General features: G+C 42.1%; 1 protein-coding gene across 1 annotated transcript in view; it reads right to left on the bottom strand.

Moving 5' to 3' along the window:
* Positions 1 to 23,225, bottom strand: part of UPK1B (uroplakin 1B) — a 28,094-nt gene extending 4,869 nt beyond the window's left edge. Inside the window, exons 1-6 of the mRNA XM_029940705.1 lie at positions 23,208 to 23,225; positions 12,956 to 13,043; positions 11,595 to 11,795; positions 9,104 to 9,178; positions 7,817 to 7,939; positions 5,807 to 5,986 (exon numbers count right to left, since the gene is read on the bottom strand). Of these exons, the coding sequence (XP_029796565.1) occupies positions 5,807 to 5,986; positions 7,817 to 7,939; positions 9,104 to 9,178; positions 11,595 to 11,795; positions 12,956 to 13,024 (648 nt within the window). The 5' untranslated portion in view covers positions 13,025 to 13,043; positions 23,208 to 23,225. The remainder of the gene's footprint in view (positions 1 to 5,806; positions 5,987 to 7,816; positions 7,940 to 9,103; positions 9,179 to 11,594; positions 11,796 to 12,955; positions 13,044 to 23,207) is intronic.
* Between the last annotated feature and the right edge of the window lie 3,203 nt (positions 23,226 to 26,428).

Here is a 26,428-nt window from a genome sequence, read left to right as displayed (position 1 = left end):
TGGACAGTGTCAAGTATTCTTTTTTTAAAAAATTGTAGTATAAAGTACAATATAAAGTATTCTTAACAAAATTTGAGTTTTTTCCTCTCCTAACAGATTTTATTGGTGAGTTTTTTGAGGGTAGAGTTACTTTTTGATTTTATTCTTTTTTTAAAGTTTTATTTATTTTTTTTCAGAGAGAGAGAGAGAAACCACAAGTGGGAGTGGGACAGAGAGAGAGAGAGAGAGAATCCCAAGCAGGTTCTGCACTGTCAGTATAGAGCCTGACACAGGGTTCAAACTCACAAAACCAAAGCCCAAACTAAGAGTTAGATGCCCAACTGAGTCACCCAGGTGCCCCTGATTTGTTTATTCTTAAATAAAAGTGCTTCTGATCTATGAAAATCAGAGGGGTTTTTTTAACCATTAAAAAACGCCCTGTTTCATGCTTTCTAAATTCCATTTGACCCTGTTTCAACATATCTTTATTGGATTCTAGCGAGAGCCTGAAAAGCCATGTGTGCATGCAAATGATTTATTCTTTATTAATCAAATCATTCATCAATGCATGCCATAATCCAGAAAGTTTTTTTATGTGGCACACTCCGTTCCAGTCACCATGCGAAGTGTGGGCTGCCCTCTGCGTGACCTATGGGAAAGCCCTGGGAGAAGTCCAGGAAATGCATAGCCAGGTGGTTCCATGGACTCTCAGGTCCAGAGGCAAATGTCCTCCAGAGGCTGACCTTGAAGTTTAGGCCCTGGCTATAGGTGACTGCTTGCGGTTCCATCTTTTTGGACCCTGTGCCAGTCCCTTGTTAACCCACTTAGGCACCCTGCCTTTGCTAAACCTCTAGTTCTCCCCCATTTACTCTTCTCTATGTCACAGACATCTCCATTCAGCTACATGCTCAAGTAAAAAACGTTTGAATTATGTTTGACTGTTCTTCTCTTATCCTACATCAAACACTTAAGCAAAACCTTTGGGGTCTACTTTATTTTATTATTTTTTTAAGATTTTATTTTTAAGCAATCTCTACACCCAACATGGGGCTCAAACCTACAACCCTGAGATCAAGAGTTGCATGCTCCACCAACTGAGCCAGCCAGGCGTCCCTGGGTCTACTTTAAAAATGTGTCTCAGGGACACCTGGGGGGCTTAGTCTGTTAAGTGTCCGACTCCATGGCTCAGGTCGTGATCTCACAATTCATGGGTGTGAGCGCCGTTTTTGGGCTCTGCCCTGGCAGCATGGAGCCTGCGTGGGATTCTCTCTGTCTTTCTCTCTCTAATTGTCCCCTCTAGAGGCTCCCCTCTTCAAAATAAATAATAAATAAACTTTAAAAATACATCCCAAATTCATACACTTATTAATTCCCGCTGTCACTTTGGTCCACTATGGTATCACATCAGCATTACTACAACAGCCTCTAACTGGTCTCCCGAGGCCTGAGTCCACTGCTGTCATCCTACTTACTTTATATAGTGCCAGAGGGATGCTTATAAAACATAAATCAGATCACTTCAAATCCCTACTCCACCACCCTTAAAATTAAATTCTGAGTCCTCATGATGGCCTGCGGGATATGGTCTGATGCTGCTCCGCCTCCATGGCCCTAGCTCCCTCTACCAGAGGCTGTTTCCCTGTAAAGCTAATGAGCTTGAACTTCAGGGCTGCCTACTTGCAAGACCATCTCAATGCCCTGTAACTAATTTTGTATGCAGATTTTTAATTGTTTTTCCTAAGGGGGATCCATCCCTGCAGATTCAAGCCCTACAAAATCTAGATCATCCTTGCTTTCTACTCCTTCACTCATGGTGGCCTTGCCATGCTGATGTCCTTGGTGTTCCTCTAAAAAAGCTAAGAGGGGCACCTGGGTGGCTTAGTCAGTTAAGCCTCTGACTTTGGCTCAGATCATGATATTGCTGTTCGTGGGTTCGAGCCCTGCGTCAGGCTCTGTGCTGACAGCTCAGAGCCTGGAGCCTACTTCAGATTCTGTGTCTTTCCTTCTCTCTCTCTCCCTCTCTTTCAAAAATGAATAAACATAAAAAAATTTAAAAAGCTAAGAATGGTCCCACTTTAGGGCCTTGGCACTTGTTGCTTCTTTTGCTTAGAACCCTGTTCCCCAGTCTTAAGTCAGCGTCTCATTCCTCACTTAATTCAGAACTCTATACAAATACTATCTCAACAAAGTCTTTCCTGACTACCATAGAGAAAAACATCCCAACATTCCCTATATTCTTACCTTGCTTTATTTCTGCCTATGGCATTTATCACTACCTGGAATGTATCGTGTATTTATTTGGTAACTTGTTTGGTGTCTCTCTTCCATACCATAGTGCAAGCTCTAGGAGGGCAGAAATCTTACTGTGCTCATTGTTGAATCTCTAGAACCCAGCACAAGTGCCTGGCACAAAATAGGCACCTAATCAACATTGACAGGATGAATGGAACATGATGAATGGAAATGATGATTATGACAGTATCCTTTGTGACACAATAGTTCACAAACACTCCTGTATTCATTACTCACTGATCCTCCTGACAATCCTGGGAGGGGGTCATTTGTCCTAACTTGTACAAGAGCCAACTTAGGTCAGGCGCCAGGCACTGGGCTGGGCATTCAGCAGTGACGAGACAGACATGGGGATTGTTCTCATGGAACTCACAACAGAAGCCCCAGTTTTTTCACCTCTTCTTATTTAGTGCCTTTTCATGATGCCTTTTTATCACTGCAGTGGTGCTTACTTTGGTCTTCATTAGTTTCATAATAATGTTCTTGAGGTATAGTGATCAGATAGCACATAGCATTTCTGAGCACATGGAGCAAGAGTAAGAATACATATATCTGCATCTTACATACTATGTGAAATTCTGGTTGATTTATGTTTTTAAGTTTATTTTCAGGGAGAGAGAGAACATGCAGGAGAGAAGTAGAAAGAGAATCTTAAGCAAGCTCTGTGCTGTCAGCGCAGAGCCTGACATGAGGCTCAAACTCATGAACTGCAAGATCATGACCTGAGCTGAGATCAAGAGTCAAACACTGAACTGAAGGAGCCACCCAGGTACCTCTGGTTGATTTTATTATCCCCACATTTATGATGACATCCCTAATTTTGTTAGCCTTCATTTATGCAATGCAGATTTTGAAAAGCTACAGTATGGATATGAAAAAGAGAGTCATTCATCTCTTCAATCACCCACCCACCAAACATTTCTCAATGCCTGCTTTGCGCCAGGCAGTATGTGAAGTACTGATGATACAGAATGGAGTAATGCATGGTCCTCTAGTAGACTCAGAAAAAAATAGTCTTGTGAACAAATACTTATGATGTGGCTCATGGTATCAACAGCAGTAATAGAAGAACAGTGTATGAAGTACTGGGAGGCATATTTTACTTTGTGGAAAGGGATCGCTCTAGGAGAATTACCAGGACTTATAGCTTAAAAAGAATTGTGGTGTGTGGGAATCTGGAGGGCCAGGAGAAGGAGAAGTGGAAAGGGTTAGTAGATAAGAACCATGTCGAGAGTGAAGAACAAGTGAGAATGAGAAAGTTGGAGTATAGGGAGTCAGGGGCAGAGAGAAGAATTTCAGGTTCAGGAACTTGGCAGGAGAGTAGGGTTGTGTGATGATGAATTTGTAGCTGTGGTGTAGCCGGTGGGTGAGTAGAAGAGATGGAAATGTTAAGGACAGGTGAGACCAAGGAACCGAAAGGGAGAATGTGAGAAGCGTTGTCAAAACTTGAGTGAAGGTTTCTCTCTACTAGAACATCACATCTCCTAGGGAGATACACTGATTATTGAGGGCAAATACCCCTTTCTGTCCCTTTCACAGAGATGATACAGTTTCTATGTAATTGCAGTCCAATCAAGATATGTTTGTGAGGGTAGGTGCCAAGTTGAAATACAAAAAGCATTTTATTACTCCTGAGAGTGATAATTATATTGCATTTTGTGATTATAAGGAATAAACTTAATTTCTAGAACAGTCTGAATATAAATTATTAAAATGACACTAAAACAGTGTTGCTGAAAAGCTAAATAAGGGTTGCTTTGAAGGACTCTGCAAAATAATCTATACCACTCCACGCTCTTTTCCGGATTAATGCATCCAATCCCAGTCCAGGCACCCTTTCAGGTGTGGGATGGTGATCAGCCATATAGTGTCCTTCATTCTGAACATGCACTTTGTATTCTTTACTCCCTGACTAAGGAGTCTGACATTTCTCAAATGATTTAATGAACTGGCATACAACCAACTTTCCTCAAAATGGTAACTCGCAAAGTAGGATAAGCCTTTCAGAGGCTGGCTACAAAGATATGAGGATTCTCATTAGACTTTTCAGAAGTATTTCCAAATTCTTTCTTGACTTACACTCTGGGCTCTGGAGCCAGACTGCTGGGGTGTGAATCTTGATTCAACCATTTACTAGCTGAGTGACCTTGAGCATGGTACTTTTTCTATCTTTATGTCTTATTTCCTCATCCCTAAAATAAGAATCATGATGGTACTACCTTTGACCTTTAAATGAGTTAATATACATATGGTACTTGGAACAGTGTCTGGCTTTAGTAAGTACTCAATAAATGTTAGTTTTCAGGATCATTATATCATTCTCATCAGGCTGGAAACACTTATTCAAAAACCATCTGTAACCAAATTACAAATCTAATATTTTATTAACACTATCCTAGAGGTGCCTAGGTGGCTCAGTTGGTTAAGTCACCAACTCTTGATTTCGGCTCAGGTCATGATCTCATGGTTCATGAGATTGAGCCTCATGTTGGGCTTCAGGCTGATAGTGTGGAGCCTGTTTGGGATTCTCTCTCTCTCCCTCTCTCTCTGTCCCTCCCCATTCACATGCTAGTACTCTCTCTTTCTCTCAAAATAAAAAAATATACATGAAGAAAAGGACTAGCCTATGTTACCACTGAATAAGGAATATAGTTATATAATTACTGCATTTACCATCAGCAATGGCCATTGCTTTGGAAACTAGCAAAACACTCTTTGTCTATACACCCTTTCCAACTTATGTTTTACAAAAATTGAGCAAATCTTTGTTTAATGTAAATAGTTTTTGAAATACCAATTCTAGGGATGCCTAGGTGGCTCCGTCAGTTAAGTATCTGACTTTGGCTCAGTCATGATTGCATGTTTTGTGGGTTAGAGCCCTGCCTTGGGCTCTATGCTAACAGCTCAGAGCCTGGGTTCTGCTTCAGATTCTATGTCTCCCGCTTTCTCTGTCCTTCCCCTGCTCATGCTCTCTCTCTCTCTCTCTTTCTCTCTCAAAAATAAACATTAAAGGGGCGCCTGGGTGGCTCAGTCGGTTAAGCCTCTGACTTCGGCTCAGGTCAGATCTCACGTTCGTGGGTTCGAGCCCTGCGTCGGGCTCTGTGCTGACAGCTAGCCCAGAGCCTGGAGCCTGCTTCCGGTTCTGTGTCTCCTTCTCTCTCTGACCCTCTCCCTCTCATGCTCTGTCTCTCCTGTATCAAAAATTAATAAAACATTTAAAAAAATTAAAAAAAATAAATAAACATTAAAAAAATGGAAACACCAATTCTATACATTGTGCAAATAGTTTGCATTTTAAAAAAGTTGGACTTTCCTATTGCAATTCTCATGTTCTGTTAGTTTTTTTAATATGTAGATTTTCCCAGGTCACCCTTAGATTAGCATCCATATTTTACTGCCAGAGAAGGAAATAGTTGACATGAGATTTAGGAAAAAGGATGCAGAATCCTTTATGAGAGACTATTACCTACAGTTAACCAGTATTTCCCTCATGAAGAGCAGGAAACCTGGCAGGTCTGGGGAGGAGAGGACTCACCTGCCTGTGGTAGTAGCCAGGCACCCCTAGCTTGCAGGCCTCCAGGTTGAGAGGTTCTTTAAGATTGTCCATCACACAGCACTGACGAGGCCAGGGATAGTCGGCATCATTATTCTTTGTCCGGAAGGCAGACGTATATTTCTGCCAGTCTGATGGACCATTTACACCACAGCAATTGTCCTGTCAGCAGAGGAGAGATACAAAATTCTCTTTCATGGTCCTTGCTAGAGCCATCAGTGTAGCAACTGAGATGTTATGGAGAAAGAAGATACGGAAAGTGTGCCATATCAGGCATTTACTAAAATCCCCCAAATAAGAGCTGAAGGTATTGATAACTTACATTTTAGAGGCTGGAAAATACTTCAACATTTGTTACTTTACTAGTTATTAATGAGCTCTGTGGCCTTTGATGAATTGGACTCCCTATGCCTCATTTTCCTTAACTGTAGAACATGACCTGGTTTCCTTAACACAGCCCATGGTCCTCAGGGTTTCTGTGAGGAGTAGTTAACATGCCTAACCTGTTAGTGCAATGCTTGGTCCATAGTAAACCCTTAATAAATGTTAATTATTATTAATATAAATATCTTGATACAGCAATGTGAGGAACAATTATTCTCATGACATGAGTAAATTGAGAATCAGAAAATTAAAATTTTTAGTGGTGAAGAAATTAGGGATAATTCTTATTTTACATTTCTATGTTTTTAACCTTTTCTAGGTAATTATGTATTACTTTAATAATGGGAGAAAAAAGTAACTAAAACGGGTGGCACACAGCTATGTCTCTATATAGGAAATGAAGATCAATGAACACATAGCTAATGTCCTCACACTCTGGATAGAGCTGAAGTTACGGGATAAAACACACTTCACATCACTTTATTTCCTTTCTATAAATTCTCCTAAAATGTTTCAAGAGAGGAAATTAAAACTACAGGCCCCTCTCAACTTTTAGAATAAATACTTCCCAACAAACTTGACGATAAATCAGCTGTCTTTAAAGCATGTCCTACTTTGCTACTGGATTATGGAAAATCTCTCATCAAGGAAAATAATTATCCTGCATTTTGGCCTTAGCCTTTTGGGGAAGAATGGTTAAGTTTTAGCTAGGCTTATTTTTAGACTGGATTTTTAAAGGTTGGTAAGAAGATTTTTCAAAATATGTGGGCATTCCCTTTTCCATTCAAAGAACTTTGTTCTTGTTTAAAGAGTGGAAAAAGTATGTGACCTATGGTCACAAGAATGATAGAAAGTAAAAAAGTGGCCAATGAATTGGAGGTCCTCATGGGGTAAAAAGAATTATTGGAATAGGAACGTTTAGATGAATGAAGGAAATGATAGACGATAGAGGGTAAAGAGACATCAAAGAGGGCACAGAGGCCCTAAGGGAGTTTGCTGATGACGTACTGTGAGCAGGTAGAAGTGGGGGGACGAGGGGGCAGCGTGAAAGTTGGGTCAGATTAGGGCTTATGTAGGGATAAAAGTTTATAAAGGTAAAAGGGGTGATTGTGGCTATTCTGAAAGACTTGAATTTTTGATGATATTTATGGTAGATTTGCATATAAGGTATGATGGCCAGTTAGAGAAAAGTGGGCATTCAAGTCAATTCATACCTGATGGTCCTTAGGAGGACTAGCCAATAGGTACTAAATAAGCAAATTAGTAAATGATTGCCACTTGAGTTCACTGTGGTGTGGAGGAGGAAAACTTTTTCTTTTAACACCTGAACTCTAAGAGGCAGCGTGTGCCTCTATTTTGTAACAATGTCATTACCCCTAAATGAAAGTTAATCAACATTATGGATTGAAAACAAAATAGAGATCTTAGGGTCCCACTGAGTGATGTGCACAAAAGAGGCATAGATAAGAGGAATAAATGAATTTCCCTATGTCCAGTCTCTTTTTGAAGGAAACCACCCTAGAGACTGTGGTCCCCACACTTTGACTTCACTTCCAACTACATCTTCACTCCTGGATACTGGAATCTGCCCAAGACTGTGGGCATTACCTGGAGCATGAGTCTGTCCCAGGTCTTGGTCACTCCATTGTTTTTCCATCGGTCATCATTGTTCGGAGGGCTATTGTTTTGGTACCTCTCCAGCATCTGCTTCAGGAAGAGGTTGGGCGTGAACTACGGTAGGAGGAAGCAACACAAGAAGAGTCAGCACACTCAAGCCCAAGGAAGCAAAATGATTTGCTCTGCCTGTTGCTAGGGGCACTGAATGTTGTCTTCTGGAGTAAAACTGTGCTCAGAGGCACCAAGAAGGGTGGTGTAGGTGGGAGGTTGCTCTGCATGTCTGAAGTCCTTATGAAGGGGACTTTATATTTTTAAATTTTTTTAATGTTTTATTTTATTTTTTGATACAGGGAGAGACAGAGCATGAGAGGGGGAGAGGCAGCGAGAGGAGGAGACACAGAACCGGAAGCAGGCTCCAGGCTCTGAGCTAGCTGTCAGTACAGAGCCTGACGCGGGGCTCGAACCCACAAACGTGAGATCTGACCTGAGCCGAAGTCGGAGGCTTAACCGACTGAGCACCCCAGGTGCCCCTGAAGGGGACTTTAAAGTCTCCATCTTCAGAGAAATCCCAGTGAGACCAGGGTGGGCAGGCATTGCAGGGAGGCTTGAATTGGGAAATGGAGAAAAGGAGAGAAAGTGGGATACAGAATTGGGAGAACGTCTTAGATGCGGTGGATTATTGGTCATCCTGTTGGAGGGCCAGTGGCCACTGCAGAGTGGGGAAGAGCACAACAGTACGAGCTTGGGGCTTGGAGTCGCTCTGCCTGGACTCGGGATTCTTCTCTTTCACTTGCCGGCTGTGTAACCTTGGACAAGCTACATCACCTTTTTAAGTCTCATTTTTTAAAATCTATAAAATGACCACAGTTAATACTACCTGCTTCATAGAGTTCTTATGAGGATTAAGTAGTTATTATATTTAATTTTTTAATGCTTATTTATTTTTGAGACAGAGTGAGAACAGGGAGGGACAGAGAGAGAGAGAGGGAGAGGGAGACACAGAATCCAAAGCAGGCTCCAGGCTTTGACCTGTCAGCACAGAACCCGACGCGGGGCTTGAACTCACAAACCGTGAGATCATGGTGTGAGCCAAAGTCAGACACTTAACCAACTGAGCCACCCAGGTGCCCCGAGTAGTTATATTTTTAATATTAATGCACATACTGGAGTGTCTGGTACAGTGTAAGGGCTTAATACATGTCAGCACCTATATTGTTACGTTGATAATGATGAATCATGTGATTATTTTTGCCCTGTGCTTCTTGTGACTGTACTCACAAAGTCTCGCTGTGTTGCTGCTGTGATACAAGATGCCACTTCAAAGCCATATACTATAAACATCAGAATGAAATACTGGAAGGGAAACAAATAAAAAAAAAGAATTACATGTATCTCCTAATAGAGAATAAAAAAAAGTAGTTGTTACATTCTTTCAGGATAGTCATTAAAGTATAACATCTAATCAATAATGAAATTATTCAACAAACCATTGATCAGCTGCTTGGCCAAGACTGGGTGCTAGGTGCTTATCAACTCAGTTCTCTCCTTATCCCAAGACAACAAATGGCTATTGAATGCAGAGCTTTCTCAGTCCAGTATATCCTATATTTCTACTTTAACTGAGAAAAGCAAATACAAAAGAATGAACTGGTGTGTGCGTGCATGTGTGTGCATGTGTGTGTGTTCAGTGGCTGGCAAGAGAATCTTGGTGAATCAGATACTATAAGAGCTTCAAAAAAATTCCCTGTCATTAAAAGAAATTTTCTTTATGGTTTACTGGAAATTTGGAATTACAGAGTTCAGAAAAAGGTGACCAGATCGTGTTTAATATCCATCCACCGTCCCTCCTGACAAGGGTCCAGCCTCGCCAGCAAGGAGCAGTGGCCTCCAGGTACACAGCCCTTCACTGGTATTCTTCTCTCAACCCCCACCCTTCCAGTTATGGGCCACGCGAGTGGAACAGACCTTGCTGTGTGGTGTTGCTGACGTGTGTATGTGTCCACGCTCACACACGTGCACACACACGTTCACGTGATGCCTCACCACCACGCTGCCCCTATTTGTGACCGGAAAATATCTGAACAGCAAGTGCCTCTGAATCAGGGACGGGAACTTTGCTTTCCTCAGCCTTGCACATTCACTACTGTGCCCAGCTTCTTCTCGGGAAGGGATGCTGTAGTGTCCGTTGGGGCGGGCAAGGAAAACAGTCCTCTCTCCCTCGGCAGGGGCGGCTCTCTGAGCAGGACCCTGTGGTGCCCTAACTACTCAGCTCGGATAAAGGCTCTGGCTGAGGAGTTAACAGCAGGAGTGACATTTGCTGCCTTGTTCTTTGTCACAGCTTTGTTGGTTATGGGCGCCTGGCTGGCTCAGTCCATAGAGCACGTGACTCTTGATCTTGGGATTGTGAGTTCGAGCCCTGTGTCGGGTGTAGAAATAAAATCTTTAAAAGAAAAATATGAGGTTTGAGGGCTCCTTTAAAAGAAAAAACAACGAGCTTTGAAGGCTCTTCTTAGAGAGGCTCGGAAACCTCTTAGAGACACTCCAGAAAGGAGGCACAGGGTGCAGCTGTTTTCTCCCTCAGCCCCTTGGAAGGGGCACTGCTCCTTTTCCCTGCAGGGTGCAGTAAAGAATGTTCCCTCCTGGCTGTGTCAGGCATACATGACTGGCCCAGAGTGAGAGCAGGATGCAGGTGAAGCTTGTCTCTGGGGACACCTACCCCTCCTCTCCTCTTCCCTGCGTTTCTCCCCACCCAAAAATGTGGGTGCTTTTGCCCTGGAACTAACTCACGCAAAAGGAATCAGAGAATGTAAAAGTTCTGCATTCCCTGGGTGCCAGGACAATGTTTAGATCACGGAAAAGTAAACCAACAAGCACTTTAAGTTGCTGGGCTTGTTCCATAAAGATGTAACTTAGGTCCTGCAGCATTTGGGTAGGAGAGTTATTTCAGGGTGGGGAGTGGGGGAGGGACCCCATCACAGTGTGAGAAACCATAGTCCTGGGCATGAGGGCAGAGAAGAGGTCTAGACCCAATACCAGGGGTTCTTAGCGCTGCTGGCGGCAAATCAACTTCCATCTACAAAGGTGGGGCATGACCTTGCTGCCTATGGTTTGGGGCAAAGCTTCTCCGTGGGTGCACAGTGTTAGAGCCTCCACAGCAGATGGAGCTGAAGCTGAACTCTAGAGTGCTGTGCATCAAGGTTTCCTAGGGGCCCTATAGAGCAGAGCAAATGTATAATACAGGAAATGCAGGTCATTATCTACAAGCATCAGCCTTGGGCCAAAAAATGTCTGAAAACGTTCATGCTTTCTCTTAAAAATTCATGCATATTTCGTATTTTGTATCCTAAAATATCACTGACTGATTAATATTAAAATAATACTTTAAACTACTTGTTGTCAAGAGAAAAACCCTAATTATCAAATTCTCACTCTGTCTCTTTGGCTTATGTAGCTGCTGGCTGAACCCGCTGGCTGCAGACACCAGTTGGAGAAGATCTGATCTGGAAATACTCAACAGGGTCACCATCAGGTTTCTCTCCTTTGGGTTCTCTGTATTGGAATCTTCTGGACTTGCAGTAGGGGAGGGCATCCTTGCCCGCACAACGGTCAAGCTTCACTGCAGGGAGAGTGTTTCCTCCTTCCCTTCCCTCACCTGGCTCTCTCTGCTCCCACTTACCCCACTAAAAGCCAAATCACTATGCTCAGGGAAGAAGAAACAATCCATCAAAATTGGCCCAGGAGGCAACTGAAGAGCGTTTTAAGTTCTCACCGCCAGAAGAATTTTCCTGTTGGACTTCATGATGCCTACAATGCCTAGAACAGACAGGCAGAAGAGGCAGATGCCGACAAACATGCCAATCCAGGCTGCCCCGTAGATGTCATCGTTGTCGGTGGCTTCAAGCAGCGGGTAGAGGCTGTGTTGGTCCGACACAAAGAAAATGCACTCTGCAGTCAGGGCGATGCCGCACATCTGGGGGCAGAGGGCGTTCTGTGAGGCTGGTAGTGGGACAGTGTTGGAAAAGGGATGCAAAAGTGTGGGAGAGGATTCTAAGAGAGACTAACTCCATCTCTGCATAGGCTCAAAACAATGGACTAAAATTCATCGCCAGGAAATCAAATAGCTCCTTCCATCCTATAAGTAGCTTGTGCGCCTCCTCCCACATGTCACTCTGTCTTATTGTTATTTGGGGAAAAGACCCAGGCAATTTCAGACCATCTAAAGTCCTTGGGACAGAAACTCAAACAGCATCTTGTATGGATATAACATTCTGGCCCTACTCCCTCTGTCCTTTGCCTCAATTCCTGGATTATAATATTTAGGCTAATCTTTGACATTTGGTGGTCAGTGTCAGAGAACCACAGAGCATTAGAGTTGGAAGTGACCTTGGTGGTTATCTTTCCCACCCCCTGAATTTTATTAATGAGGGATCTTGTCCTTGAAAGCTGATGACTTGTCCAGAGTCATGGAGTTGGAGGCAGGGCGGGGCCAACAGCCAGAGACGACTCTCAAGTGCTCTGTCAGCACACTGAGTCCACACAGCCTGACCTCTGAGTCATACTCCCATGCCCTTAATGGTCTCTGTGTGATAAGGACAAGTAAATGCAAACATCTGTCCCCAACAGCCTTAACAGCGCCATTCCACGAAAATCAAAGTGAAATAGGAAAGAAACACCAAAATGTGTGTGTGTGTGTGTGTGTGCGTGCGTGTATGTTTGTGTGTGGTGGAAATGTTTGCACATTGACCGTGGTTGACCTGGCTTCTTTCAGATTCTTCTGTTTTAAAGTGGGAGGGAGATTGTGGGAGGGGGAAATGGGCTAAATGGGTAAGGGGCATTAAGGAATCTACTCCTGAAATCATTGTTGCACTATATGCTAACTAACTTGGATGTAAATTAAAAAAAAAATTAAGTTGGGAGGGAAGTATTCTTTTTTTTGGGCATATCACAGTTACATATGATTATTTATATAATTAAATTCTAGCTAGCATATTTTGCTAACACATTTCCTAAAATGAAAAGAGATAGGAAGCCAGTAATTATACCATTGTTTTCCTTTAAACTCTCACTTTAGATTAATCCAAGTCATATTACAGAAAAGACAGAATTTCCTGAAAAATACTCATTACTTACACCAACAATCACATTTCCAAAAATCAGCAAGCCCTGGAAGCAACGAACAGTGGAATCGTCTTTGGCCATCTTCAGGATTTCCTCCAAGCTGGAGACACAGTGGAGAACATTCCAGCTGAGTAGGACCCAGTGACCAATGCTGCTCCAAGTTTTATAACATGACTACATCACCCTATCATGCATCACCTTCTTGTGTTCCAAACCATCCAAACCAAAGTCAGGCACTCATTTAGCACGGGAGGGAATTTGGTTACTAAGCCCAGGAATCATTATATATATATATATAATGATTAATATATATATATATATATAATGATTATATATATATAAATATTACTGTAATTTTATAAAGAAGAAAAAAGTAACTTTCAGTTGTTCTTTAAGGTGTAGAATATACAGACTGCACACTTCTGAGTGATGAACTGAGGTCTTGCATGTAAGCAGGGGCAGATGTGGGGCGCTGAGGACTGGACAGGGCTGAAGCACTCCCAGCAGGCTCTTCCTGGCCTTGGTCCTGGCAGAATGAAACCCCAAAGGGAAACCCATGGCCAGAGTTGGCAACTGGTGCACATATGGACTACAGGCAGCTGTTAAAAATCATTATTATTAGAATATTTTGTTACCTTCAAAAATAGTTGGCAATTTAAAAACTTGCCTGGGGATGCCCAGGTGTCTCAGTTGGTTAAGCGATTGACTCTTGATCTCGGCTCAGGTCATGATCTCGGCTCAGGTCATGATCTCGGCTCAGGTCATGATCTCACTGTTTGTAATTTTGAGCCCTGCATTGGGCTCTGCACTGACAGTGGGGAGGAACCTGCCTGGGATTCTCGCCCTCCCTCCCTCTCTCCTTCTCCCCTGCTCGTGTGCTCTCTCTCTCTCTCTCTCTCTCTCTCTCTCTCTCTCTCTCTCTCAAAATAAAGAAAAAACATTTTAAAACACCTTTAAAAAAGAATGAAAAATTCCCTGTTGCACGGGGTTGGGGGGGGCAGTGGGAGAACAGGGGCCGACATACAGTTCCTGCCATGGGCCACTCTACCAGGTGCTTCACACACACACCTCTAATTCTCATCCCCCAGTTAGGTAGGAAAGAGAAAAAGGTGAGGAGGTTCATTTTGCAGATGAGGAAACTAAAGCTTTAATTTAGGTTATTAAGTTCCCTGGGGCCATGCAATCAGTAAATGGAAGAGCTAGGCTGGAGGCCTTGGTCTCTGTGACTCTGGAACCCAAGTTCATCCCCTCAGCCCTCTCTCTGGCTCCCAGAAACTATTCACAAGATTTAGTGATTTGTATGGCACTAAAGATAAGTGGGCCTCTCCCTCATGGAGGATTCTCTGGAAGGAACATGAAGGAACATGAGGGTAAGTGTTTGAGTCAATTACTTTAGCATTTGTACTTAAAATACCTTCAGAAAAGCCATCCAGATCTATCGTGTTGTTAACTAAATTAACTAATCACTTCCTGTATTCTTGCTCTAAATCAAAATGTATTAAATGATCCATCTTGAGTTTTGAGATATAAAAGATATATTAGGGAGATTGATGTTTTCCAGAGTTTTATGCTCTTGTTGGGAAGCTAAGACATGTTCCCAAGTAATTTTAATACACCTAGGAAGACCCTAAGTGTATGGGAATTCTGAGTAGGGAAGATGTAAGCCTTGCAGAGTATGTGCTGTTTTGGTAAGTAGACTAGAGATATAGGGTGGTGTGGGAGGAAGGGGGCATGGCTGGCATTCCAGGGAAAGGAAATGTCAGGGAGCAGAGACCTAGAAAAGCAAGGTGGCGGTGAGGTAGCAAGTGCGTCACTTTGGCTGAAGTCCCAGTTTGTAGAGGGGATCAGTGGGAGGCAAGTCTTCTCAGACTCTGCTAAAATTCAACTTTATTTATTACTATTCTCTAGTGTAAGTATTAACAACCTTCCAAATAATCTCAACTCCATTTTCCCTTCCTTGGTCACCTGGGTAGCTGTGGGATTAAAAGGAATTAAAATTCATGAGTGTTTCTGGCCCAGAATTGGGTGCATAGTGGGTCCTCTATTGATGTTTGCTGAGTGTATAGAACCGGGCCATTGTTATAAGATCTTTATGTATAGTTTCTGCTTAGAAATGGCATTCATTCTTTCCTACAATTGTTCCAGTAATTGTTAAACGTTAGATTGAGCGGAGCCTGAGTGCCCTGAAGGAGTTAATACATAGTCTGCCAGGGAGACCTTTACTCGTGTGATCAGACCAGTCACATTGGAAAGTTTCTTCTGGTATGCGCAGATGTTGTTCATGGCAAGTTAAGTTGCCGTCTAGAGACACAAATAAATAGTGAAAGGCAGAAGTTCAAACAACACTAGTATAGAGAGAGTAAAGGGCAAAAGTTTGGAGGCCAAGTGCAGCACCATTTCAACCAGAACAGATTATGCATCCATTTGCTGGGTAGCAGCAGCCTGTTTAGTTGATTAGCTGTGATTTGTTCTTTCAAGGAATTTAAAGTGTGATTACAGCAACATGGATTCAAAGCAAAAATGACTGTGTACAGTCAAATAAAGGGGGAAATAAGACTATACATAAAAGGAAGAGAGTAGGCAGGCCACCAAAGAGGGGCTTTAATGGTGCAGAAAGGAAACGCAGAAACTCTGTAGAAGGTATTTGGCCCCGGTGACTCTTTAAACCCCATAACATACTTTTTCAAAGAGGATCCTGCCACACCGAGTTTTATAAAGGGGGAAGGGACAAATGAATCCTCCGTGGGAGAACTGTCCATTAGAATCAGGGTGGAAATGTGAGAGTGGAAGAAGACAAGGAGGGGGCAGATGAGGGGTTAGTGTGAGCAAAAAGAATTGACTGAAGAAATCTAGACAGGCACGTGGAAGAAAATGCCAGAGAGGTGGCCTAATTGTATTTATGGAAAAGAGGGATATGGTGATGGTAAGACATTCTGAAGTTGTTGACCACTAGATTTTTCTCCTTTTCCCCTGTGAATTCTCTTTTCCTTCAGGCCTCTGGGATCAGTGACACATAATAACTTAGAAAGTTGCTCTTGTCTTCCAAAATAACAAAATGATGATGAGAGCTGCCATTTAGCGAGCACTTACAATGTTCTCAGCACATGTTAGGCACTTTATGTTCATCCTCTCACCAGATCCAAGAGATGGGTATTTATTTTTAAGTTTATTATTTATTTTTGAGTGAGAGTGAGCAGGAGTGAGGGAGGAGCACAGAGACAGGGAGAAAGAAAATCCCAGGCAGGCTCCATGCTCGAGCCTGATGTAGAGCTTGATCTCAAGATTGTGAGATCATGACCTGAGCTAATATCAAGATTCAGATGCTTAAATGACCGAGACACCCAGGCACACCAAGAGATGATTTTTTTCTTTTTTCTTTTTTTAAACAAAGACTGTACTAGTTTCTTATGGCTGCTGTAACAAGTTACCACAAACTTCATGGCTTAAAACAACACAAATGTAACATCTGATGTGGAGGTCAGAAGTATGAAAATGAGGTATGTGTGGGTAGCTCTATGGGTTGAGCCATCAACTCTTGTTTCAGTTCAGGTCATGATCTCACAGTTTGTGGGTTCAAGGCTCTCCCCACCCCCCACCCCCCAGTGGAGCTCTGTGCTGAACATGGATCCTGCTTGAGATTTTCTCTCTCTTTCAAAAATAAAATAAATAAACTTTTAAAAAGTGTGAAATGAATCTCACTGGCTTACAATCAAGGTGTCAGTAGAGCTGCCCTCCTAGAGGATCCAGGGTGAGAGTTTGTTTTTCTGCCATTTTGAAGATGAAAGGGAGGCCTGGGAGATGACTTACTTTGCCCAACACCACATTGCTAGGAAATGCAAACGCTCAGATTCAAACCCAGGTCTGCTTGGTTTTGGGTCATTTACATGACTACATAAACACCATGCAGTTTATAAAGTCCTGTCACATAGCTAATACTCTCAGTATAAGAAGCAACGCCTAACATGCTTCCTTGCCAACCCTCAAGCAGAGAGAACAGGTCTGTGTTCCTGCTCGGATGAGCCTATCTTTGCAAAGGTCAGAATCAGTGAGACTCTCTTCACTCACTTTTCCAGGTTCTTGTCTCCTTAGCTCCTTGACATTGCACTAATATTTGTACATTTTCCCCAAATCCAGTGCTGCACCGACATGTTTTCCCGGAAAATTTGTTTAGATGTATCCCAAACCTGCAGTTCCCTCACCCAGTCCTTGGGACCAAAATTCTTGGAAGGAAAAGGTGCAAATGTGCAGGTTAATATGACAGTCAATATTTCATAGCCTCCCCTTGGTCATTTGTATTTTAGATTAGGTTGGTGTCTAGAAGATCTAAAATGTTGTATCTGTCAAGCAGCTGCAAATGTCAATAGAGATGGCAATTAGGGAACCAACTGTAGGCTTCTGGTGGCTCACGGTGTAGCTGACTATGTGTGGTCTAGCTGTGAGTACCCTGGACTTGGTGTCAGAATACTTAAGTTCAAACCCTGCCCATCCTTACTGTGTATCCCTGGCCAATGCCACTCAGTGTCTACTTCCTCATTTACAAGATGGGTAAAACACATGTATTTGATGAGGTTGTTGTGATCATCGAGACAAAAGATGCAGAAGTGGTTGGCAAATACTGTTTATTTACAAATGTAAGAAATTATGATTCATAACTAGGGGCATATTTAGGAAAGGCAGGATATTGGGCTATGGCTTTGCTTTATGCACTAGTGACACTGTGACACCTGGGGCCTAGCCAGGAGGTTTGAAGGTGACTAGTCCTACAGCCAAGGTCTTCCAGGTTGAGGTGAAGCAGTCCCTTCTTCCTTCCGTCTGTCCCCTGCATAGGGTCTGGTCTCCTGTAAGGGCCTATAGTCCTTACCCATGTGTGCTTCTTTTTATTTTCCATGGAAGGATTCATGGGGGAAATAATCTCTTTGGGACAAGAAAAAAGTTTCCCAGTTGAGCTTGGGGTGTGGCCAGAGTCAGGTACTAGGCAGCACATCCACAAGGGAGGGACCCTCTCTGCATTCCATCAACATTCCTGCAGTTAACACCGGACACTGGGCTACATCACCTGGCTTTGGCTAGCTCCAGGGCCTCTGCTCCAGACTGAGGTGGCAGTGAGCTGACGCTTGAGATTCTCCTCTGTGCCCAGGCTGCATTTTCCCTGATAAAGAATTTACTTAGGGAGAACTCTGTTCTGCTCTTCTTGTGGATTCTTTCCTCCTGATATCAATGTACAGATGGTTTCCTGAACTTTATTTTAAGAGTCTCCAAAGCAAGAGAGGGCACTAAGATGCTGTTTTATTTTTCTTTCTAGGTCCAAAGTGGCACAGTAGTTGACACATAGTAGGCCCTCAATAAATTATTATGATAAACAAAAGGCAGACAAAGTAAATTTTAGAGAGTACGATGAAGTGGGAAGAACACAGACTTTGAACAGACCTGGGTTTGAATCTCTACTCTTCTACTAAGCAGTTTTGTGAGCTTGTAGTTTCTTTTCTTCTTTTCTTTTCTTTTTTTAAGTTTTTATTTTGAGAGAGAGAGAGAGAGAGCAAGCAGGGTAGGAGCAGAGATAGAGAGAGAGGGAGAGAATCCAAAGCCCCATTCATGCAGAGCCAAACACAGGGCTCAAACTTGGATCATGACCCAAATGGATATCAAGAGTCAAATGGTTAACCAACTGAGCCACCCAGGCACCCTGACTTGGGCAGTTTCTTAATGTTGTTAAGCTTCATCTCTGAATGGGTATCATAATAACTCATTCAAAGGGTTAGTGTGAAAATTCAGTGAGAATATATGTGAATTCTAATACAATATTAGTTACTCAGCCAATACTAATTTTCTCTTCAGTTTGCCTCAGTTTCTTGAAGCAGATAGATCAAGATAACAGACTTGAATGGTGAAAGTACCTCAAATTAGTAATTTCATTGTGTTTTAAAACACAGAGCCACATTCCCTTTCCAAGGAAACAGGATTTTAATATGGAATGCTAATATATAAAACTAGAGCTAAATCTGGCTGAAGCAAGAGTGGAGAGCTTCTCCTCATCAGCTCTGAATTTCTGAGCCACATGGCAAGCCCCAGTGTGGCTGCAAACCATTCTTCTAGAACTAACAGAAAAGAAAGATGGGGAAAGTCCTGAGCTGGAAGGCAGCTACTCAGCAAGTTAGGAGACACTTAAGAGTGAAGTTAAGAAACCCTGGTCAAAATGACTCCATGATGTTACATAGTCTCTGCATCAAAGAGACCATGTTGAACGGAAACCTTCTAGGAAAGTTTCTTGGAAAACAGGGACTTCCATAATAGACAGTTGGAGGAGTGTCCTGGAAGGGGTTCCTAGTACAGTTGGAGGAAAGGCAACGTGATTTCTATGAAAGGGAATGATCAGGCCTGGCTAATCTTTCAGAGTACTTTGAAGGCTCTGAATGCCTGTGCCCAGGGACAGACTAATGAAGTTATGTAAGTTGAAAAAAGAAAAACCTTGACAAATTTTCATACCAAAGGTGGCTAGAAAAAAAATATGTATTTATATATATATATTTTAAATTTATATTAGTGTGTGTGTGTGTGTGTGTGTGTGAATTTATTGCCCTTTCCAGAGAGGACAGGCATGGAGAGAGAACAAAAGGGTGGGACAGATAGGCACCTCTCTACATAAAGAACATAAACTATGGTGTTCTCTAGGGCCTCGTAGTAGATGTCTCAAGTTAATTACTTCTTGAGTTTTGTTTCTGCCTGCCTGATAAAAAAGTATTGTGATAAATGCCCTGTAATGGTTAATTTTATGTGTTAACTTGATTAGGATATGGTGTCTAGTTGTTTGGTAATATACCAGTCTAGATACTACTGTGAAGATATTTTTACAGACATGATTAACATTTAAATCAATAGACTTTGAGTAAAGCAGACTATCCTAATATGGGTGGGCCTCTTCCAAGCAGTTGAGATCCCTAAGGGCAAGACTGGTTTCCTAAGAAAGAAGGAATTCTGTCTCAAAACTGCAAAATAAAAACCCTGTCTGCATATTTTAGACTCAAGATTGCAATATCAACTTCTTTCCTGAATTTTTGGCTGCTCTACAGATTTCAGGCTTCCTAGCCCCTACAACATGTGAGCCATTTCCTTAAAACACATATCTCTTACGTGGCTAAAGATGTAGAGGCTTTATAGTCAGTCCTCTCATTGTGCAAATGAGGAAACTGAGGCTCTCAGGGGGAAATGACTTGCTCAGGATCATGGATGTGTTGTTGGCAGAGTCAAGATTCAAGTCCAGATCTTCTGACTCTTAATGGCCTTTTACTGAGCTTGTCACTAACCATTCTTCTTTCTAATGTAGGTAGACACCACCTCCCTTAATGTTTCTTTAAAGTTGAGAGAAACCTCCAATGTCCTGCCCTTGAACCTGCTCTTTTTCCTTACATGTTAAGCCATAAGAGGAGGCATAGAAACAAAGCTAGCAGCGAGAAAGCCTTCTACCTTTGCCCTCCGTTCAAACTCTTCTCACTAATTATCCTAATTTCCGAAATCCCACAAGAGACTCATTCCTTTGCTCCTGATTATAATGCACATCCATGTAAAAAAGAGGCACACTGAGTCTCACGAGTCATCAATGTCGATGCCTCATTGTGAATCATTTTATCAGATCCCTTTTGTACATTTTCAAACAGAGAGGGAAGATGGGGAGAGAGAAAGAGAGACAGAGAATACAAAGCAGGCTCCAGGCTCTGAGCTGCCCACATAGAGCCCTGCTTGGGGCTCAAAGTCACATACTGCAAGATCATGACCTGAGCCCAAGGTGGATACTTAACCGATTGAGCCATGCAGGCCCTCTGTGACTGTCCACTTTAGAAATACTATCATCCCTGACTGAAAGTATGCTGCTCACCTCCAAGTGTTTTCCATGTTCAAGAATAGCCTCTGTGAGCCCCACCCTGTGGAAAACTGCCCAGTGGCCTGGCACCATGATGATTTATGCAAATTGCTCAACATCCCAGGAGCTCCTTTGCTCTGGAGGAGTGCAAACATTTTAAAAGGCTGAAGTTTTCTTTCTTTTTTTTTCTTGTGCCCTCATTCACTTTATTTTCTTATAAAAATTACTCATACCCATAGTGTTGATGTTTCCAGACATATTGAATAGGTCTAAAATCCATTGCTCACTAAACAAACCACTTTCAAAGCAGAAGAAAAATAAGACTCTCCCACCAAGCATGAGATCATTTTTTCAAATTCATTACCTCTTTTCCTCACCCAAGTTTGTTGGATCAGAGAACATGCAAACCACACCTCAAATTCTAGCTCATGCAAGAGAAATCTGGATTAACAAAAGAAAAAAAAAACAGAGAAATAAGAGAGGAAGAAATAAGAAACACACAGTGCTGTTTCCTTAGCCCTGATCTTGAAATTCGGAACAAGAGTAGACAGTTGTATGGTTTACAGGAGAGAATAAAGGTGAGTGTGGGGATTTTAGATCAGGACAATTGCTTGTCTGCTTAATTTTAGGGTAGGATGAGTCCCTGGGAATGATGAAAAGTGGCACTTGTGCCCACAGCTGTGACACCCATGGCTCACAGCATCCATTGATTTTTCTTGCTTTAAAGCTCTAAACCTGTTCTAATATGGCAACTAGTAGTTGCATGCGGCTATTTTCATTCAAACTCATCAATTAAATAAAAATTAAAAATTCAATTATTTGGATGCACTAGCCACATATTAAGTGTTCAATAGCCACATGCAGTTAGTGGCTATTTATAGAACATTTCCATCATCGCAGAGGATTCAATTGGACAGCCCTGCTCTAGACTCCTGATGCTTGCTTGTGGTGACTTCAGAGCCCATGACCCACCTGAAGTCAGGAATAAGATAGAAGCGATGGGTCAGGCATTCTCAGCCACATGAGGACCTCAGGTGTGGGTAATGCCAGCGGGATGCCCAGCCACAAGGCAGGAATTCTATGAAGACTCCTTGGGGGAGGTGAGGTTAGGGCACCTCTTCATGAATTTGATCTTTGCCCCAGTGCAGGAACATAGGGTGTGTGCAGCCTGCATGGGCTGATCAGTGTTTGTTCTGGGTAAGAATGTAGACAGGAGAGGTCAACCAGAAGTTTTGAGATTTCATTTGTTTTTCTTGACTAAATGGCATACAAATTCCCCTAGGGGTTTACAAGTCTATGATTCTTTCCAGGTAGTTAAAAAAAAATGGGTGAGTTGATTTTTAAGCCTATTGTAGCAGAAAGCAAAGTAAAATTTTCTCCTCATCAAGAAGGAGAACCTAATCAAAAGGAAAACCATTTCTTTACAAGTTTGAAAACTATATAAATATATATAAAACCAAAATGTGTGTGTGTGTGTGTGTGTGTGTGTGTGTGTGTGTGTGTGTGTATAATCTAAGTTCTTTCTTTTTATACTAAGCAACTCTGTTCAGGCAAGAAACAATCAACATTGCCTTTAATTTTAAAAAGACATTAAAACTAATGATATTCAAAATGTATTAAAAGCCTTTGAAACTAGTTGGTAGTGGGGTTTTAAACTTATAAACATAAAATAATACTAACATTATTTGAAACTTAATTAATTTTATGTGTAGAAATGTTGTTAGAATGAAAAATATAGTTAGGACCTGTGGATCCTGTAGATCAACTAATTGGTGAGGAGTAAAAATAAATTATATAAAAACAACATTGTGTAGATAAAGCTAGCTTGTTGACTTATTTCAATGGGCACATTTATTAAATAGAACTGTTTGTAGGGAAGAAACATGGGGAAATTGCCTCCAAAATCCTACTGTGAGCAGGCAGGACCAAATTATTTCTGATGAGACAACCAGGGAACTTTCTTTCTACTACATTATTAAGAAAGAACATGACCCGTTTCCTAAGTTTTCTTTTCGCTTCACAGATTTCACAAGGATATTGGGGTCCACAAACTGGAGTTTGTCTGAAATTTTAATCAGAAGATACAGGTTTTCCCAGGATTCTTGGATTTTTCTTGGTCTTCCTATTGGGAAACTTGAGGCTGAGTGAATAACACTCCCAAAAGAATTTTAACCTCTGTTCTGAGAACTGGACAATATCAAATGGTTTAAGAAAGCAATTTTTCCCATTTAAAGTAAAAGAGAGCAAAATCACCACAATATTCTAAATGACCAAAAATGACAGATCTGTTCATGGGACATTATCTTCTTGTCTGTTCTTTTGGACCCCAGCTCACCTCCCAGGAAAGCACCCCAACCATTGAGGGTGTCACTGGCTTCCCTGCACAGTGAGTGAGATCAGTCTACTCACCAGGTGCCCGCTGCTCCTCCTCCTCCTTCTCCTCCTTGTGCTGAGCCGGCCCACTCTGCAAAGCTGCTCTGGCCTGAGGTGCTTTTCTACCCAGCACCAACTCCCTGAACCTCCACCAGGGAAGGGTGGTCTGTGATTGGGAGGAAGCATCTCACATGGGCTGAGCCTGATGCTGCCTGAGCTTGCCTTGCTGAGGCCGGAAGTAACAAGAAGTTTTTGGTCAGGAGATTTCTGCTACTTTGGAATGTGTGATTCCTATAACTGGAAACATCTTGACAGGGCTCAGCTCATCTCTCCTCTGGATTTCTCCCAGGTCTGAGCTTTCCTGGAATGCACACTACTCAGGGCTTTTGTTTTGTTTTGATTTGGTTTGTTTTTACTATTTGATCCTTAATTCTGCTTTTGTGCCTTTAAAGGCCCATCTATTTTCCTGACTGCTCATGGTCATGCTGGTACATGTAGATCTGTCCAGGGTCAAGGCTAGTTTCAGTTTCTATAACTTGCATATGCTACATTTAGGGGGAGAGTGATTGCCCAAGTAACACACTCTAGGTGGTCCAAAGGCTAACAAGGGGCAAGAGATCTGGAAGCAAACAAGACTAGAGAAATTCAGGCATAGAGAGAGGGCTCAAGGAATTATCTGATGATACCCAATTCTTCCCTCCCCTCCCCTCCCCTCCCCTCTTCTTCCCTTCCCTTCCCTTCCCTTCTGTTCCTCTGGAGCTACCATGTCATACACAGCAGCAACAATACTTCTTTGAATGTCTGCTAACATATCATGGTATATGTGTACAGTAGTTTATTTAGCCTGTAGTTGGAGATGGGTAATGGCAGTAATGTTAGAATGTATTAAGTGCTTTAATCAATAGACTCAGGAATTCTCATGGGTCTGGATCACCTCTGTAACAGGTTAAGTTCCTCAGGGAGCAGACTCTGGTACAATTTTAGTGTGCAGTGTATTTATTAGGGAATGCCCTTGAAATGAACAACCTTGGAAGGGAGAGGGAAGAAATGGGATTGGGCAGAGAGAGACCACGAGCTGCCATGCAGGTGGGACAGCCTCAGGCAACCCCCTCTCCCTAGATTGGAAGCTCCAGAAGAAGATGGTTGGTCACAGCTATTCTGCATTGGGCCCCTCTGTGACCAGTCCTTAGAGATAGGTCGCCCTGGGAAGGCAGCTTTCAGTAGCCGAGGCACTCCCTGAAGGGGGCTGGCAGCGGAGGCTGGGGGGCCAGTACTCCCAGCAACCAGGCAGCACACTCTCCCTTGTTGAGGGGGCCTGGACCGGGCATCTGGTGTCCATCACATGCCTTACTCCTCCTCAACCCTCCAGGGCCTGGTCACACACAGCATGATAACTGACACAACGGAATTCTATGAAATTGTAAAGAAATGATGCCATAGAAAAAATTTTAATGATGTGGAAATATGTTCACTTATTTATTCAACAAACATTGAGTTCTCAATAAATACTGAAATAAATATAAAAACTTCTGTACTATTTGAGTGTATTTAGACCATTGGTGTAACTTTGAAAATGATATTAAAATCTTAATGTGATTTTTTTCCTACTAACTAGTTAATGAAGTGAATAGAGAATAGAATAGTGTTCATGGGATACATAAGAAGCCATTGTCTGCAAAACTGGCTCACAAGTAAGTCTCCCAGAGCACTAGGCTCCTTGTGGAGTGGAGCAGGTCACTCATCAGAGCTCAGCTTCTGTATTAGAAATAACTGAGCCAAACATGCAGACTGAAGTGCCCAGGCCTGCCAATTCCCCAATGCCTCTAAAAACTGATTTTTCTCCAGTAGGTGTTGACTCTCTTTACAAATAGTACTGCAAAGTATAGATTCAGGCTTTTTGGACTTTCATGGGTTCTCTCTCTTACTCAGTTGTCCTCTTGCTCAACATTAAGGACATTCTCATATTCTTAGCTCCTGTAGATAATAAATGCTTAATTCAGTTCACATTTTAGAATATGGCCACCAAAAGATGACTTTTAAAGTAAATATAGCCCTCTCTCAGGAAGGGATCATGCCGTATTGTGGACTCTTGTAATTGGAGGGTACTTTAGCCCATTTCAGTAACCAGGTATTATATGGAATTGTTATATGGAATAACCATATTCCAATAAAACAACCAGTTACCCCAACTTTTCAATGAAAGTCTCATAATATTTCTGATATCCAGTATTAAGGGGGCAAGTGTATGAAACTTGTTGTTTACTGCAGAGGTATTGTTGAGGGTACTGTACACAATTATCCACGTTGGGTCTAAGAGGTCCCAAGGCAAAATATTCCCTTGGCTCTCAGTATCTGGAATGATTATATTTTTTCCTTCTCAGCTGGTTTGTTTAAAACTATTAAACACTGCAAATGTTTAATCAAATTCTATCTTCCCTCCATTCTTCCACTGAGATTGCTTGTCAAGTTACAAACAATGTCTGTTTTGCCAAATCTTGTAGACACATCTCTGTCTTCATTTCATTTGGTCACTCAGCAGCAATTGATACAGTTGACGAGTCCATTTTCCTCTTCTGGTTTTCACAATACTTTATTCCAATATCCTTGTCATGCTTCCCTTAGTTCTCTGGCTGTTCCTTCTTAGTCCTCTCTCCTCTTGGGCCTAACCAATTGTGTTAGAAAACTTAAGAGCTGGATCTAGCTCTGACCTCTAAATCTGGCTCTAAACCTGTAATCCATTGGGAGAGTCAGCCCCTTTCTCCTTACCTGTCACTCATTCCTCATTAGAAGTTCTACAAGGTAAAACAACATTGTCTGGACTTAAGGAAAATAATAAGAATCAGGTCTTTGTTTTCTTACAAGGACAGCTGTGTTTCTCTGCTTTTCTCTTGGAACCTACTCTTTCTTTCCTTGGCCACCAGCTCTTGAAGAACAGTGAATTAATTGTGGCCTCTCTATATTTGATATTTAGTAAGTATATATACTTCTGATTTTTTAGTTTTATTTTATTAGATATTAGAGGCAGAAATTCTGTTATACAATTTACAGCTACCCTCTTAAACAGAAGTGTCCTGAGAATGTTTCAGAAGGTAAACCAGACTTTGTTGTTCCCTCTCCTTAAAATAGTTCAGTGGCTTCCCTTTGTGCTCAAGATGAGGATCTAAGCTCCTCACCATGGCTTATAAGTTGCTCATGTATTCTCCAGCTTCTTAGGTACTAATTTCTTTTTTCTTTTCTTTTCTTTTCTTTTTTTTTTT

This window comes from Suricata suricatta, chromosome 5 (assembly GCF_006229205.1).
Source record: "Suricata suricatta isolate VVHF042 chromosome 5, meerkat_22Aug2017_6uvM2_HiC, whole genome shotgun sequence".
Taxonomy (NCBI): Eukaryota; Metazoa; Chordata; class Mammalia; order Carnivora; family Herpestidae; genus Suricata; species Suricata suricatta.
Note: the sequence above shows the minus strand (reverse complement) of the source record. Positions and strands in the feature narration are given on the sequence as shown.